This window comes from Plectropomus leopardus, chromosome 15 (genome assembly GCF_008729295.1).
Source record: "Plectropomus leopardus isolate mb chromosome 15, YSFRI_Pleo_2.0, whole genome shotgun sequence".
NCBI lineage: Eukaryota > Metazoa > Chordata > Actinopteri > Perciformes > Serranidae > Plectropomus > Plectropomus leopardus.
The window spans coordinates 14,507,824-14,520,023 of NC_056477.1; the positions used below are offsets into that span (position 1 = coordinate 14,507,824).

The window sequence follows — 12,200 nt, forward strand, 5'->3', positions numbered from 1 at the left end:
ATTTATAAACAGGCCGTGTAGGGGCAAGCCTAACATCTACATTGCAATCAAATTCTCACCTTGGTGTTTCTGTCCTGGCACTGGCCTCTCCCTCACTAGGCACCCTGAAATAAACCAGGAATACACAGTTACTCCCACGAGCTGATGTCAACATGAGTCCCCCATGTGTTACAAACACCACCCCCATCATCACTGGACACACAGCGGGGGTGTCAGGCATCATGCCAGGAAAGAGTCCACACTCCTGGGTATCAGGGTTCAGCACACAATGAGGTGACTGTGACTTCTCGATGCACATATGACTGTAGCCCCTTCACAACAACCGAATGCATCATCCTGTCTACTGAACGCTACCTTTCCTTAATCCCCACTGATCTGTAAGGAGTGGAAAAGTGGTTCTAAATCTTTGATTCGGCCTGCATAATATGCCTGATCTTTTCTCTGAAGCTCAGCATGAAGACGGGGGAGAGTAAGGAGAGGAAAGCCAGCGACTTGAGAAGCAGATATCGTGGCTTAGCTTAGTACAGGGAAAGCTGGTGAGCCGTGAGGTTTGTTCTCGAGGCGGTGAACACAAGGGGAGGAAGTACACGGCATAACAAGGGTGTCAGTAGGCAAGGATGTGGTGTAGTGGGCAGATACGTAGGGGGTTAAGGAAACACGGGCCAAGGTCATAGTGGGCACTTTTTTTTGGAAAGGGGGGACAGGTGCAGCAAGCGTTGTGTTCTCCTACCTCCGGGTCGACCTGAAAGACAGAGCTCTATGCGGGGAGAGAAGGAGAGAAAGCTGTGAGCCTCGAGCAGATGGGCCAGCGTGAAGGTGATACAAGGAGCTAACTGCATGATGTGGTCCCGTCCTTTGCTTGTCATGATGACAGCAAAGGGGAACAGTGAGGATGTATAATGAGCACTAAGGAGGAGGAGATCAGAGAGTGTGTCTGCGGTAAAGAGGCAGGGACAGCGTGAGAAGCTTTCTTTGTTTTCACTGCTGAAAAACTTCACATCCAAACATCCGAACACAAGTACCCTTGAATGTGCTGATTGTAACTCTGAAGAAAGGCAGTCATTCCCACGTTGTCAAATACCAACGCTTTGGGTTGCTAGTTCGGACTGACTACCGACCCAAAGCATCTAACAAACTGGGGATTAGAATCAAATATGAACTATTTTTCTCTAGAGTTACATACACAGGGTTCCTACAGCTTACAGCAAGTGGAATTTAAGACTTTTTCAGTGTCACTCTAAATGAAATTTAAGACTGATTTCACTATATCCAAAATTGAGGAGGGGGATTAAACGTGGGGTACAAGAAGTATTAAAAACTACAGTGTCTCATTTGTGCAGCCGCTTGTCTCCACTAACCTGCGGACAAACTTGGAGGTGATCTTGCTGATGATCCCAGTGGAGGTGCCCCTGCGCTGCTGAGCAAGAGCCCCTGTATCATGGGACAATGTGGGTGAAGCCGGGGGGCCGTTGTAGGTGGCACTACGCCGGTCTCTGAGCTGAGCTCCGTGAAAGGTACTGCGACTGGTGGTACCACGGGGGAAACGGTTCTTCTCTGGGGTGCTAATACTGTGTGCAGATGGAGAGGTGGAGGGACCCCGCGGAGAGGAGCTGCAGCATAAACATTACAGGACAAATCACTACACATGTCAAAAGATTCTGTTAGTCAGCAGGCCCGCTGTGTATAACTGTAGTATAAATCACATTATCGGTATTACTATCTTTGCCACAAACAGGCTGTTACATAAAAAATACACACAGTTGTGATTGCACAATTATTGCACGTGGGCAGGTGATGATCAGGCTGCTCACCTGGCTTTCAGCTCTGTGTTGTCATCGATGGGGGGCAGTGTGCTCTTTGAAGGATGCCCTGACGATGACATGGACTTGGTGTGACGAGGTCGAGTGGAGCTCATTGCAGTCGATGGGGTGCTTCCTGACACCTCAGTTAAACTGGGGATCAAGGATGAAGATATTTCACCAAAACTTGGTCATTTGTACAAAAGAGGTTTGAATTATGCACTAGAAATTAGACAAAAAGATGACTCAGACAGACTGAAAGACATTGTGTCTGTTTACCTGCTGTCTTTGCCATTGGGAATAGCTGAATAGCGGTCAGTAGAGGATCGTTCACACACATATGTGTTCCTGCGAGTCATTGATCCATTGGTCTGTTTGTGGAAAGTGAGAAAAAAAGTTAAAGCATGTCAGTATTACTGAAGCCCAGTAAAATATAATTTTCTGGACATTTTGTTTTTGTAATATCTAATACTCTTCCCTAGTCAATTTCAGATCATTACATACCACTGTTTAATATTTTTTTACAGTTTGCAAAATATTTCTTGCCAAGTTGCTCATTATGTGGCTTTTTTCCTGCATTTTTGAAACAAATCAAACCAATTTTCTCAGGTTTTAAGTGGTTTAAATTCTTATGAAAGGCATCTGAATGCTGCACAATAAATGGTGATCCAGGTGTTAAAGGGTTAAGCAATTGTGTCCTCCACTTCCTCACCCCCACAGCACTTGTAGTTTTCTTCCTCTCCTGCACTCCCAGTGGTGAAGCAGGTACGTCTCCTTTCGAAGTGTTGAGCTCCAGCCGGCGTGCTCCATCCCACTCCTCCCTATGGTCACTTTCCACACTCAGGGCCTGGCCACGCTTCGTGTACGATACCGCCGGGGGCACAGAAGGACCAACTGGTAGAGACACAAACATATGGGAACATATTTGCAAACTCACCACAGAACATATCACATTCCTAGTGCTCCTGTAACAGGAATTTTCAGACGATAAAGAACAGACAAGGACAGGGCCTTCGTTACAACAGCATCAAGCAAAGCCACTCACAGCCAAGATTTAGACACCACCCAATCAAAAACAACACTCTGCACTGACACATTGTTTCATAAGTCAAACATTTATAGAAGCCAAGGTGAGCGGGTACAATGCAAAGCTGTTCCCTCCTCATGCTTCGAGGCGCTGTTCCACAGGGAGCTGCAGGATGGCAGCCAGCCAGCAGATGGCGCCGGACACATCGGCCCCACATGACATAGGAGGAAGCTGCTACACAACCAGTGCAGTGTTGAGGTTGAGTCACTGATTTGTACATTTGAATAGATTCATTACATTAAGAAAAAACTTAAAGTGAACAAATGAGGTAGTGTAAGTTTCATGTAAACCTTTTTCTTTCACCATAAAAATGTGCTTTATTTATCACTCCACGAGGAAATAATGCGTTTCTAAAGCTTAATTAGATTTATTCAGCTATTTGAGGGTGCTAATGTAGCTGGTAAAGCCTTGCTCAGAGGCACATCATCCGGGTTGATACAAGTATCTCATCAACAATCCTCAGTGACTGAGCGCAACTTCCCCCCACACAGCACGCAGCCAGCAGCACTATCAGAGCTGGGAAGGATGAGGTTACTTTACTTGGCTTCTCTACGACACCACCACCACCACCACCACCATCATCATCCCCACCATGATCACTGTAGCGGCGCTGCTTCTGATTAGCCGAGATGCTGCGTGTGACCTTGGGATGGGCAGGAGAAATGCTGGAGCTGTTGTTGATGTCACTGGTTGGTCGTTGTCGCTGGCCCAGGATGCTGTTGGTCAGAGGTTCACTCCCCTCGAACTGAAACACAGAGACACAGGATGAGAGGACATGGTCACATGACTTAAAGGGATACTTCACCCCCCCTAAATGACCATTTGTGTAACAACTTCTTACACTGTGAATATGTGTAGAAAACTTTCTTGCAAGCCTCCATGGTGAATGAAGAACCACAAAAACTGAGAAAACTATAAGTCATCGGGGTCTGTGTTTAACATCGGCAAAACTATATTAAAACATTCAAACATTACAAACTATCGCACAACTCATGCAGTGTATTCAAGGGCTCATCTATCCAGTCATATGGTCAGTACCTCCCAAACAGACAGTCCTTTTCGCAGAGGAACTGAACTAAAAGCGAAACTCTGTGCTCTGTAAAAAGCCAGACTCCACTGAAAACCCCCCAAATTTTACCTTGCTGAATACTGGAGCTGCTGGCGTCCTCGAACAGGTACTTTGTGTTATTCTGTGACTATGGTGAATGCAAACAAACCCTTTCAAACATCAAAGTCACACATAAACACTAACAAACTCATTTATAAAGGCAGTTGCAGCCCAGAAGCTCCCCTGTTTAACAAAGTAAAATCACTGTTTTCGTCTATGGAGTCTGACTTTGAAGAGAGTTGGAAAGGGGCTGTCTGTTAGTGCTGAGCCTCCGACTGGATAAATGAGACTGAATGAGTTTTTAAACAGAGGTTTTAATACTGTTTTGCTGGTGTTATATGTGAACTCCTTTCATCACTAATTTTCTCTATTTTTGGTTTTTCGTTCAGGAGGAAAGGGAGAAAAAAAGAATCTTATACAAATTCATCAAGCACGGGGTGAGTAACTGATATACAATTGGTCAGGTTGAGGTATTCAAGGATGAGGTATTCCTTTAATGCATTAACTGCTGGCAATGATGTCAAGATGATGCAAGTCACACAAACTGACCTCCGGAGCTTTTCTGCCCAGCAGCAGGTAGGTGGCCATGACATCATCATACTTCTGGCCCTGTAGAGACTCTGTGATCTCATCTTTAGGAAAGCCCATCGTCACCATGAGCTCTGACGGCGGACAGAAGTCAACGTGAATCACACAATCAGTAAACTAAACATGACTTAAAAATTGACATCAACACACACACATAAACTCAGACACACATTTACTTCAGTCACTTTTTGGGGAAATTCCACAGACATGCATTTCCTGGAGACATAATCTAAACAAAACCGTAACCACGGACCCAAAAATCCGTTTTTTGCAAACTGGGGACATGTCTTTTGTCTCCAATTGGACAAGCCATCCCTGATAAACTCGCCTTGAGAATGGTGTGCGTCCCTGAAGGTAACTTAAATCATACCCATACACACACACACACACACACACACACACTCACACACACACCTATTCTGGATGAATCACTGAAGTCCGCCTCTGGCTCGATGTACGGTTTTAGCTCCTCCTCTTCGTGACACACATTCATCCAATGGTCTTTCATGATTTGCTAACAAAGAAACAAGATAATAAGCGCTCATGTATATCCGGTACAATTATTCAACTGTGATTTCAGATAATTAATCATGACTCACGTCCGTAAATTATACAATACAACGGTTAGGTTGAAGGCAAACGGCACAACAGACAGATGAGAAATGAATGACTCCTTTATGAAAACAGCTAGGGCCAAACAACAGCGTGATCAATTGTTATTATTGGTGGAGAAATCTTTATTATTGAACTGAGCCTGGTTCTCAGTGCAGGGGTTGTATTGACTCTGGACAGACTGAGTGTGAATGGAATTGACAACTATATATTGTTTGCAAAGGAGAAACAAGCGTCGCTGATTAGGAGGATGCAGTGAAAGTGGAGCGCATTAGGATTCTGTTGAATTAATCAAGTTTGATTTCTTACAATACTTCAACAAATTCCATTTTTCTTTATTATTTCTAAATGCTCTAATCAAAGAATTATGTAAGACCACTCTTTGATCTCAGATGAGTAATGTTTCCAAATTCCCATCTGACAGACTGTAAAGTGAAGTGTTCTGTTGGTTGATAATTAACAGCAGCAGCAATTATGTGCTTTCAGATGACGCACAACAATCGTGCTGCAAATCATTAGGATTGTCTGTTCGGCTGCTGTGAAAAAACACTTTTGTATGGGGAGCAAATAATTGTGAAGATGCAGCAATGCAAACAGTGGCAATACCTCCAAACTGCCTCGTTTGACGGGGTTGAGCACGAGTAGTTTCTTCAGCAGGTTTTCACAGTCTGTGGACATGTAGAAGGGAATACGGTACTTTCCCCGCAGGACCCTCTCCCTCAGCTCCTACACACCAAAACACAGAGAGACAGATATGAAATGAGACAGATATGAAATGAGAAAAGCAACAAAAGAGCTGCATCGATTTAAAAGACCCAGTGTGTAGGATTTAGGGGGATATATTGGCAGAATTGGAATATAACATAATAAGTAGGTCCTCTTTAGTGTATTATCAGCTGAAAATAAGGATCACTGTGTTTTTATTAACTTAGACTGAGCTGTTTGCATCTACATAAGGAGCACGTGCTTGTCTGCAGAGACTGCCATGCTGTCGGTAACCCAGAACGAACAAATGTAGTTAGAAGCCCCTCTGTGACGAGCAGTGTCGGAAAAAGACTTTTTAACGTGAAATTTCTTTATTCAGTGTTTTTACAGGTTTAAATTACCTCTGTGGATAATTCAGCTAACAGAGTAAACCTCCTGAACGTCTGGATCTTAACTTAGACTAAAAAGGTGCTCACACATTAGCAGGCACTTTGCTGGCCTTCTCCAACCTGCCAAACAGTGTCAAAGAAACACTGATTTGTCACATGAAGGTGTTATATCCCACATTTTGACCTGTTTAAATCACCTGGTCTGTTTGTTTTTTGAGAGAAATAAACCTCTGCAGATAATTCGGCTCCTGGTAAAAACCTCCCAAACAATGACCAGTGAAAAGTCTGATACTCACTCTCCTTTTAGCTCTTTGTATGGTCTCCATTAACTCCTGACAGTTATATCTCTTTCTTTAGCTGCTAAATGATTCATAATATTCACAAGCTAGACATGAACTTTCTTTGACTGTTGTTTAGTGCTTACAGTGTACAGTGGGTTTATTTTATAAGAGATGTTTTAACTAAAAGCAGCTGTCTGCTGTAGCTAAAAACAAAAGGTTGTGGGTCGTAAAACTGAAGCAATACAAAAAAGCATGTAAAAAGCCTGTCTGTCAGTTCACCACCTTGAGCTACTGCTTTTGCATTAAACACAGTCAAATAATTAATTGTTAATATAAGAATATTAACTAGTGCAGCTTTATAAATGGTTATAGATGACTCAGCACAGCTATGAAGATGCATTAAAAATTAGATGCACATTTCCACCTTTTTGACCTGCTGGATTTACTGCAGCTAAAAAATGTATTCCAACACTGCTGCATAATTAAAGCAGTCACACTCAAAACCAAAGAGGAAACTCCACTCATAATTTGGTTATTCAAGTAACCCAGTTTTGGGGTGACACATGTAAACATCCTAACTGTAACAATTCATTTAGCACCTTATATTTGCTGTGGCCTTTGCTGTCTATGTGGAGCAGACTCAAACAGAATTATTAATATATTTTGATTAATAAAAAATGTCTCAGAGAAGCATTTATTATTACCTTCACGATTGGGACTTTCATTTCTTCTCCCTTGTTACAGGGGCAGCTGTGTCCATTTATATTTTGTTTTGGAGGACATATTAAAGGTGTCAGCATTTTTCAGATGAGCTAGGCTGTACAACGTGTCATCTGAATATGTCTAACGTCAAAAATCTTCCTTGTAAACAACCTCATTTGCAGGTGGAGCAAAAGAGCCTGCCATGGTAGACAGGGGTGGACAGGCTGCACACTGTCGGACAGTCTCCCCTCAAAGGAATTTGTGGTATTAAACCTTCCCAGCTGGCCATAAACGTTGTTGAACGTTAATATCTTATTGAACTGAGGTTGTGGCATCTGGTCAAAACTCAATGCCAGGAAAAGTCTAATGCCAACAACGTCAATTTGACAAGGAGTGCTTGACAGGAATACAGACAGATGATGTTTTGTGGGTTTTAAGTTGTGTTGTTAAGTAAGTTAAATATAACATCTTCCAAACGTCTCATGCTAAAGTCATCTTTACGAAGAATATTAATATTTAGTCGAGAGGTACGGAGAATAAAACCCACAGCTGCAAAATGTCATAAATATAACCTGCACAAACAAACGACGTTAGACATTTAAAATATTGTGAACTTAATATTAATTCCAAACAAATTCTGATGTCTTTCTGACATCATATTGACGTGCGGTGCCAGCTGGGTTGTTCTACACATGCAGTTAAAATTCAAACCCAGCTTGCTCTCGCATCTGGCCAGTGGCTGTGTAAAATGACTGACATGTTTTTAGATGATGTTATGCCACAATTACATTGGTCTTCTGTCACAAAATAAATAATAATGAAAAAATAAATGCTTAAAAAAAACTGCAATAAGCCCCCAAAAAAGGACATGAAGTCACGATTATGATGACAAAAAAAAATTCCTGAATTTGTCCATCAAACAGACTTCAATGGAAATGAATGAGAGATGAAGAAAATATTTGCAAGTCGGAGATGTAAGACAAGTTTTAGACTCTACAACCACTTCATTGAAGCCCTTTATCAATTAGTGTTTGTCAGAAGTGAAAACGATGCCAGTTAAGTGCTTTAATCATGGCAACAAATATGGCTAATCTGAAGGTAGACGATTAAATGCAGACCACTCTGTAAGACCTAAAGCATTAGATTCTTCTGTAGCAGTGCCAGAGTAAGTGCACACCTTTAGATTCTGTCCATCGAAGGGCAGTGATCCGCTGACCAGTGTGTAGAGGATGACCCCGAGGCTCCAGACATCCACTTCTGGTCCATCGTACTTCTTTCCCTGGAAGAGTTCTGGAGCAGCGTACGGCGGGGAGCCACAGAACGTGTCCAGCTTGCTGCCCACGGTGAACTCATTACTGAAGCCAAAGTCAGCTATCTTGATGTTCATATCTGCGTCTAACAACAGGTTCTCCGCCTGAGGTGAAGAGAGACGAGGCAAATAAACATCAGCACTGACAGAACATGATTGATTATAGAGGGTTCTCCCAAGATACATGCCAGATACGGATACGACTCCGGAGAAATCAGATATCAGAAAGAGTAAGAGTTTAGATCCTCACCTTTAGATCCCTGTGTACTATCCTCCTCTGGTGACAATACTGAACTGCAGACACAATCTGAAACATAAACACACACACGTATCGAATATTACAATTTTTTAAAATTATTTTCTAAAGATACAAACGACAGCCAAACAATCAAGCAATTCCAAAGATCCTGCAAATGAACCAGCAAGCAAGCAAAAGCGATAGACTGCTGCTGGCTTGCTGAGGGTACAAAGACTGAGGGATGTCGAATGCTGTAAAGCCATTTTGAGGCAAATTGTAATTTGTGATACTGGGCTTTTGAGAGAAAATTAATATCGAAATAGAATTAATATTATTACAGCCCTTTGAGGCATGCTTTGTGGTCGGGCTATAATGAACTTTGACTTGACCTCACTAAACTGTAAAGCACTTTGAGACGCCTTTGCATATGGAATGTGCCATATAATTAAATTTGCCTCGCATCAGATGAAGAAAAACAAATAAACAACAACAACAAAACACAAACAAAACCAAATGACCAAGCCATCAACAATAAAAGCAAACAAAACAAAATGAACAGACAAAATTAGTTTCTATTCAAATTAAGAAAATAAAAATTAAGAAAGAAAGTCATTAACACCAAGATAATTAAAGTTATAGGTGTCGAGATATATGGAAAATGTGTTACAGATAAACAAAAACATTGCCTACTGGGAGCTGAAACTATTATTTTCATTAACTGAAGGTCATTTCCTTGATTCATTTCTTAGTCCACAAAAAGGGCTTTTGACACTTTTTCAGAGGCCATGTGATGTCTTCATCTCTGCACCAAAACAGCAGAGCAAAGTACTAGTAGGTGAAAACCTACAAGTTTGTCTAACATTCCCTCCAAAATCCCAATTCAATTTACGTTCATGACAAAGAAAAGCAGGAAACAGTCTCATTTGAGAAGCAGAAAGCAGAGAATATTTGGCGTTTTTCCTTTTAAAACAACCACACTAATCTTTTAGCAAAATAATTGTCAATTAGTTTTCTGCCACTTGCCTATTTCTTGCAGCTCTACAGCACAAACCACAAAATAAGAAAAAATAGTATTACTGTGATATTTGTTTACAACCATATATAGTTTATCTCAAACTGTAGGGCAATAAACAAACAAAAGAGTGCTTTCATGCCAGCAAGGAAATGCCATTTAATTTGTCTAACTTTTGCTAACATCCTCATAATTGTTAATGTCTTAGTGGCTTTTCTGCTTCCATGGCAGAAAATCTGTGTGCATAACTTTGGTCTCGTAATCTTTATCTGAGATTTATGAAATGCACTTCTCATGCAAGTAAACTTTTCATTCCAAATGTCTCACGCCAAAGTCACTGTAATCGTGTGACACACAGTAAACAGTTGCTATGACAGTTGACAGTTGAAATTCGCCAACATATGCCATATATAGCGTCAATCAAACTGAAAACACACTGTTCTTTGACAGATGCCGCCCACCTGCCTGCTCTCAGCCACACTAACACACACACCTTCCTGGATGTTGATCTCAAACACAAACACACAAGCTGCCCACACTGTGTCACACACAGTTCCTCTGAGTCATCTAAGACCATCATGAAGAATTTGAAACATGAACAGCGTGGACGGGAAGGAGCTGGTCTAATTCTGCTCATTTTCAGGGGAGCAGTAAGGATGAAAACGCCTGCAGCAGGTGGATAGATGCCTCATTGCTCTTGTAGCACCACTAGATGTCAGAGCAGCATCTGTAAGGAAGTTGTTCTCAACCCCCCCTGCTCTCTCAGGCCAAGCTATCTGCGCTTCATCTTTCCTCTGCAGTCAATGACGAAGCTTGATCTTGGCGCATGCAGTCTCCCCTCTGAAAACAGTACATGGAATGACGACAGAGGTGTGAGCGCTGCGATACTGATGACTCACCTGTCTGAACTTGGCCCTGGCCTCCTTCTCCTTCATTCTGCCGTGAGCCACTAGATAGTCAAATACTTCTCCTGGAGTAAAGAGAAAAAAAAACATTTATCAATCAGTATATTCTCATGGATCTTATGGAATTGCTAACTGCACTAATTATGTTAAAGCTAAAAATAGATTCACTGCAGACTAATGTTAGGAGAGCTTTCTGTGATCGAGATGGAGGTAATAATTTAAGGGTTAAATTCACAGGGTGTGGGCAACTATGAAATGTTCTTGTTTTTCAATCTGTGGTGTAAAATCATGGAATATTTTAAAGGTTAAGTTGAAGCAATGTTCAAACATAAATCAATTTAAGGTGTACGAGGATATTCTTTTCATGATGTTCAGTACAGGGGCGAAGAGGAGGTTTCAATAGGTGTTAATTACTGAAAAATTACTTTTTTGTACTATTTCATATTATTTCCTTTTTCTATCTCCTTTTCTGTAAATAACAATGTATATAAGTTTACATATAGTAATATATGTTCTGTATAAATCACATATATTTATATATAGTTTTAGAAAATTCAACTTATTTAACTTAAAAATGGAAGCAAATCGACTATTTTTCAATAACTGATGGAGAAAAGGGTTTGCACTTTTCCCCACTCTTTTTCGGACATGTCTGTATGTTTGTGTATATTTACATGTTCATTCTTTCCTTTTTTACATGTTGGAAACAATTTTCAGTTCAGTTTAAGTTAATATTGCCTTTATATCACATACAGTGATCTACTGTGATCATGTAGTCACTCACACTGTGAGGTCATTTACATAAAAGCATCTAAATGGTGTGTTTTATACTTGAGTAGTTTAAAGATTTGTGCATGGATATTACATTAGCTTTAACTTATATGATCTTGTGTTTTACAAGTTCTGTCTGTATGTGTGTTTATTAAATTGCTCTAAGGAGGATATTGCGGAAATAACAAACACAAATACGTTGATAAAATCAACCAAATGCCACACATTTAGTGCATGTGCATTATTGCTTTTCTCACCCCCACTGGCGTACTCCATCACCAGATAAAGTGTCTTCTCCGTCTCAATCACCTCAAACAATTTCACTGCAGGAGAAATTGGGGAAAGGAAAGAAAAGGAGGCGGAATAAATTATAAATTAGCAGTTAAGAAAAGATCATTTTCCAATAGAGTTTCTACATTACTGCTAACAGAGATAACTAGTCTGGTTATAATTCTGCCACTGCATTAAAACCAATATCTCAGTCTGAAGCCAATGTGTAAAAAAATATAAAGAGAAGAGAAACATTTTAATGTAGCTAAAGCTGCCGTTAAAGGGATAGTTTGGATTTTGTAAGTGGGGTTATATCAGGTACTTGGTCATGGTCAGTGTATTACAAACAGATGTCAGTCGGGACGCCCCCAGTTTGGAGAAGCAGGCAGGAGCACAGCCATAGACGCCAAGTAATGAAGTGCTT

The 12,200-nt window shown here is 41.0% G+C and overlaps 1 protein-coding gene across 2 annotated transcripts in view; it reads right to left on the reverse strand.

The window, feature by feature from the left end:
- Window positions 1-12,200, reverse strand: part of LOC121954220 (serine/threonine-protein kinase MARK1-like) — a 38,538-nt gene that overhangs the window by 2,065 nt on the left and 24,273 nt on the right. The window contains exons 5-17 of one of the 2 annotated variants that reach the window (XM_042501566.1): window positions 11,764-11,829; window positions 10,730-10,800; window positions 8,831-8,887; window positions 8,449-8,685; window positions 5,801-5,920; window positions 4,997-5,096; window positions 4,544-4,656; window positions 3,478-3,631; window positions 2,512-2,693; window positions 2,079-2,170; window positions 1,812-1,952; window positions 1,359-1,610; window positions 60-104 (exon numbers count right to left, since the gene is read on the reverse strand). In XM_042501566.1, coding sequence (XP_042357500.1) covers window positions 60-104; window positions 1,359-1,610; window positions 1,812-1,952; window positions 2,079-2,170; window positions 2,512-2,693; window positions 3,478-3,631; window positions 4,544-4,656; window positions 4,997-5,096; window positions 5,801-5,920; window positions 8,449-8,685; window positions 8,831-8,887; window positions 10,730-10,800; window positions 11,764-11,829 — 1,630 coding nt within the window. Of the gene's footprint in view, window positions 1-59; window positions 105-1,358; window positions 1,611-1,811; window positions 1,953-2,078; window positions 2,171-2,511; window positions 2,694-3,426; window positions 3,632-4,543; window positions 4,657-4,996; window positions 5,097-5,800; window positions 5,921-8,448; window positions 8,686-8,830; window positions 8,888-10,729; window positions 10,801-11,763; window positions 11,830-12,200 lie in introns of both variants that reach the window. The other variant, XM_042501565.1, reaches the window with a different exon arrangement.